At 35.3% G+C, this 2,140-nt stretch overlaps 1 protein-coding gene across 1 annotated transcript in view; it reads right to left on the reverse strand.

Annotated features, from left to right (window-relative positions):
- Window positions 1-811: 811 nt before the first annotated feature.
- LOC107086006 (FYVE, RhoGEF and PH domain-containing protein 6-like) overlaps window positions 812-2,140 on the reverse strand; it is a 29,504-nt gene continuing 28,175 nt past the window's right edge. Inside the window, exons 16-20 of the mRNA XM_015376721.1 lie at window positions 1,861-1,966; window positions 1,613-1,707; window positions 1,206-1,334; window positions 979-1,118; window positions 812-886 (exon numbers count right to left, since the gene is read on the reverse strand). Coding sequence (XP_015232207.1) covers window positions 850-886; window positions 979-1,118; window positions 1,206-1,334; window positions 1,613-1,707; window positions 1,861-1,966 — 507 coding nt within the window. The 3' untranslated portion in view covers window positions 812-849. The remainder of the gene's footprint in view (window positions 887-978; window positions 1,119-1,205; window positions 1,335-1,612; window positions 1,708-1,860; window positions 1,967-2,140) is intronic.

The following is a 2,140-nucleotide window of genomic DNA, read 5'->3' on the forward strand; positions in this document are numbered from 1 at the left end:
TCTATAGACAATTTAATTCTATAGACAATTTAAGCTATTCTTGGTACAAACCCATAAACATACCCACAATATCTTAATATTAGATAAATTATACTTGGCAACAAATAATATTGGAATCAGGAGCAAATATCTTTGCTGGCTTCTTGTTCAATGTTTCCTTTTAAATAAAATAAATTATCTAACCCAGTACCTAAATTTCAACTAAAGTAAAAGTGAGATATGTATGAATAAATCCCTAAACTCCAAAGCAAAAACATGTGGTACTTTTAAAATACTTTTTATTCAGCATTTTCAAACTACAAGCTGTAACACAAAGGACAACAAACATGAATATCTGCAGACATTTGACTTTATTTGCTTCACAGTCAAATTATATTTCACAGTTTACAGGTAAGATTCCATATGTACATCCACTTAAGTGCAAAATATATTACAGTGAAGTTATTTTTGTACAGTGTGCCTTCATGCGTTAGACCAAAAGTGCAGCCTCTGTGGTTTTCTACTGATAGTGTGGCAGCATGGTGCTATAGAACAACAAAAACTAGAACTTAGATGCCAATCACTTATCATTTGAATTTTTGTGAATTTAATGTGAATTTGTAACTATAATTAACTAATATATGAAGATCCAAGACAAAAGTCTGCAAATATTGAATGATCACTTTTTTGGAGTTAAAAGGTGAATTAAATGTACAAAATTGGAAAAATCTAGCATCCTAAAAATAAAGTCAAAATAAAAATGTATATGACGACAGTTGTTTTGCATTTTTTCTATGGAGCTCTGAGGTATATATATATATATATATAAAAAAAAAAACTTAAAAAAACCATCGAAATCCCCATCAGATGTTACAACACAATTGCCTCTCTGAACGAGTCGATCCATCTGTTCAAAAACAACAACAAAAATATTCTTGAAATCATTTATTCTTCCCGTGTGGAACAATAAACTGATTTTAACTTTTCAGCCGTACATACCTTTGGGCCGTTTGAGCGTCGTCTGCCCTGAAAATGTAGTAGAGCGTGTTTTTGTGGTATAGCTTAAACTGCTGCTTCTCTGAGGAATCGACTTTTAAAACGAAGCCCAGCAGGGGCTGACTCTCTGAGGCTGCAACATCCTGCAGGTAGAACCAAAACAAAGGCACACATTAGATCAATTTTAGCTTTTGACGAAGGTATATTTGTGCTAAAGCAGAGGTACTAACCTCACTGGCTGCATAAGTGTACAGCACTTTGTCTTTAATGACAAACCACAGCCTCTTCCAATGCTTTTTATTGTGCTTTGACCTGTGCAGATAACCGCTCATGGATGAATCGTCTGTGTTTGCTGACACCTAAAACAGACAAGTAGTCACATTAGTTTGCAGCTCAATTAGAAATATTTATTTTGTAAAATCATAAAATAGAATTTTTATGTCATGTAAAGAAAGAGTGGTTTGTGCACGCCTGAAAAGAGAAGATTCTGAATTTACTGAAATTTTATAAAACAAGCTTTAACTCAGAACTTCTGGATTCCAAGCTCTACACCCTAACTAGGCTGCCACTCCCTTCCACCTTACGGTAACATTCACATTTTTTGAATATGACTGTTTATGACTAAAGCATCACTTACCTCTTTAAGTGCTGCCGGGATCTTCTTCTGCTTCCTGGAAAACCCGATGGTCGCCCTGCTTCCAGGTGTCATTGCTGCGCTTGAGACCACATCACCTAATGAACAGGAAGTGGTTTAACTATGAGAGCATATTTATAAACCTATTTATAAATATTACAATCTATGTCTAAACCACAGATATATTTCAATATGTAAAAGTGTAAAAAAATGGCCTCAGATTGCAAACAATGGCTATAAACATGTCTTACTTTTCTGTTGCTGAAGAATGAGGAAACACTGGTCACACACTCGTGCTGACTGGTTCTTTAGATATGCAAGACAGTGTTTATTGGAGGAACAAGACTGGCAAACCACCTGAGGGGATGAAACAGCAGAATAGTTTCAGTTATGTAAGACGGAGCAGTGTCAAATAGTTCTCTAATTGTGGTAGAATAATAGTACATCATTTCAGCTGCTGGGAAAGTAAATAAAGTCTCAGAGTGGTGAGGCCATAACCTGACTCCGCCAGATGGATTTGCTCCGCATATC

The sequence above is a fragment of the Cyprinodon variegatus genome, unplaced genomic scaffold (genome assembly GCF_000732505.1).
Source record: "Cyprinodon variegatus isolate N-32 unplaced genomic scaffold, C_variegatus-1.0 Scaffold140, whole genome shotgun sequence".
Lineage (NCBI taxonomy): Eukaryota > Metazoa > Chordata > Actinopteri > Cyprinodontiformes > Cyprinodontidae > Cyprinodon > Cyprinodon variegatus.